General features: G+C 38.6%; 1 protein-coding gene across 1 annotated transcript; it reads left to right on the forward strand.

Moving 5' to 3' along the window:
- The first annotated feature begins 34 nt into the window (after positions 1–34).
- On the forward strand, positions 35–1776 carry LOC107728056 (GTPase IMAP family member 7-like). Its single transcript, XM_016538115.1, has 2 exons — positions 35–429; positions 524–1776. Exons 1-2 carry the CDS (start codon positions 126–128, stop codon positions 1624–1626), a joined length of 1407 nt encoding a protein of 468 aa, XP_016393601.1. The 5' UTR covers positions 35–125; the 3' UTR covers positions 1627–1776.
- The last annotated feature ends 446 nt before the right edge of the window (positions 1777–2222 follow it).

A 2222-nucleotide genomic window follows, 5' to 3' on the forward strand; every position in this document is an offset into this window, starting at 1 on the left:
AGTCTACAATAAAGATTAGAAATGAAAATAAAAAACAACAGGAAGAAAATGAAAAGGACAGAAAAAAAGAGCAAGGGGAACAGATAAAACCAGAGCAAATAAAAATAGCCTGGGAAACAATTAAAATGCACAGTGTCAAGGATAAGAACACAAGAAATGTTGTGACCAAAAAGAAAAGTTTCCTTTCTAATGTGACAAAAAGTGAAATAAATGAATTACATGAAGACAGATTTAGAGTTCAACAGGAAAACAAGAATGATGAAGAGGAGTTGGTCAAACAATCAGTAAAATCACTGAGAAGCTCATTCGAAAATATGGAAGAAAAATATACAGTCCAGAAACCGAACAAATGCTGGAAAACAAGCAGAAGAGGAAAATGGGACCAAAAGAAACAACAGACAGAGACGGAACAACATCGAACCCAAGCCGGTGAGAACAGTTTTAATACACTTTTCGTTAATTTAATGACACATCTCTTGAAAATTGGATGAAACTTAATTTATTTGTCTGATCTAAAACTTAGTTTTGGAGTCCATACAGAACAGACACACACAATCTGGCGACTGCAGAGATCTCAGGATCTTAATGGTGGGTAAAACTGGAGCTGGAAAGAGTGCGACAGGAAACACCATCCAGAGACAAAAAACATTTAAAGAAGAATTATCTACTGAATCTGTGACTAAGAAATGCCAACAACATCAGCAGACAGTAGATGGTAGAAACATCTCAGTGATCGACACTCCAGGACTGTTTGATACATCAATCAGTGAAGAACAACTGAAGAAAGAGATTGAGAAGTGTGTGGAGATGTCTGTTCCTGGTCCTCATGCGTTTCTTCTGGTCCTCAGACTGGACGTGAGATTCACAGATGAGGAGAAAAACACCGTGAAATGGATTCAGGAAAACTTTGGAGAAGAAGCTGCACGTTACACCATCATTCTGTTCACTAGAGGAGATCAATTAGATAAACCTATAAAGCAGTTTCTGGCAGAAAATAAGCAGATTAATGAGCTAGTTAGTCAGTGTAAAGGCAGGTATCATGTGTTCGATAATACAGATGGAAACAATCGATCACAGGTCACTGAACTGCTGGAGAAGATAGACAGAATGGTGATGAAGAATGGAGGAGAGCATTACACAAATGAGATGTACAGAGAAACTCAGAGAAAAATCTGTGAAGAAGGAAAGAGTTGGAGCGAGGAAGAAGAGAGAAAGAAGGTGGAAGAGGAAGAAAATATAAGGGAGGATGAAAGAAACAGGCTATTGAACATGGCTAAAGATGTGGCCTTAGTGGGGACAGGTGTGGTAGTGGGTGCAGGAGCAGCAGTTGCTGGAAGTGCAGTACTGGCCTCAACTAGTGGAGCAACACTATGTGCAGCTGTAATCTCAGGAGCTGCAGTGGCTGGAAATGCGGTACTGGCCTCAACTGCTGGTGGAATGACACTAACTGAAGCTTTAATGACAGGAGCAGCAGTTGCTGGAGGTGCAGTACTGAAAGCTGTTAATGGTGGGGCATCACTAACTGAAGCTTTAATTGAAGGAGCAGCAGCAGCTATGTCAAGAATTCAAGTTACAGTTACAGATCCCAAGAAGCTGAAGGAAATGCAGCAAACAATACATAAGTAGTTACAATTACTGAAGGAGTGCTACTTGGAGTCAGAGTCTCAGAGCATAATTTGAGCAGTAGTTTTATTATACTACTTCACATATGTGAAGTGAGGATCGCATATCATTAGCAAGAATTCAAACATATAGTTGGATGGACACACACACACACACACAAAAGAAAAAACATCACTTGTATATTTAAGCATTCTTGATCACTGGAGAGTCCGTTCAAATCGTAATAAAGCAAAAAGCGCTGTTAATTTACGTGAAATGCATGGTTTATTTAAAATGCAGTAAAATACATATAAAACTATTGAGACAGATGTGGAGAATTTATACACGTGTCAGGTTCTTTGATGAGTGACAGCTTTTAATGATTTTTAAGGGAGTTTGTAAATGTGATACTGATTTAATACAACAGTTCAATAAACAAGAAGTTAATATTAAGTGACTTACATTTTCTGACTATAACACTATTGTCTGATTTTGCTCTATTTTGTCGTCGAAAATAGTTTGAAACAAAGTAGCAGCTCAGCCGCTGCGCATCTCCATTCAAACAAAGCGGTGTCTCGTTTATGAATGAACGGGGTTTTTAAACGAATCTAGTGAGTCAG

Source organism: Sinocyclocheilus rhinocerous, unplaced genomic scaffold (assembly GCF_001515625.1).
Source record: "Sinocyclocheilus rhinocerous isolate Xijiao unplaced genomic scaffold, SAMN03320098_v1.1 scaffold30393, whole genome shotgun sequence".
Lineage (NCBI taxonomy): Eukaryota > Metazoa > Chordata > Actinopteri > Cypriniformes > Cyprinidae > Sinocyclocheilus > Sinocyclocheilus rhinocerous.

Bases quoted from the DNA above. Each gene is read 5' to 3' on its own strand.
- LOC107728056 (XM_016538115.1), top strand. From the start codon at position 126: ATGCACAGTGTCAAGGATAAGAACACAAGAAATGTTGTGACCAAAAAG. The intron at 430-523 runs GTGAGAACAGTT...TCTAAAACTTAG, and splicing joins ACAACATCGAACCCAAGCCG to TTTTGGAGTCCATACAGAAC.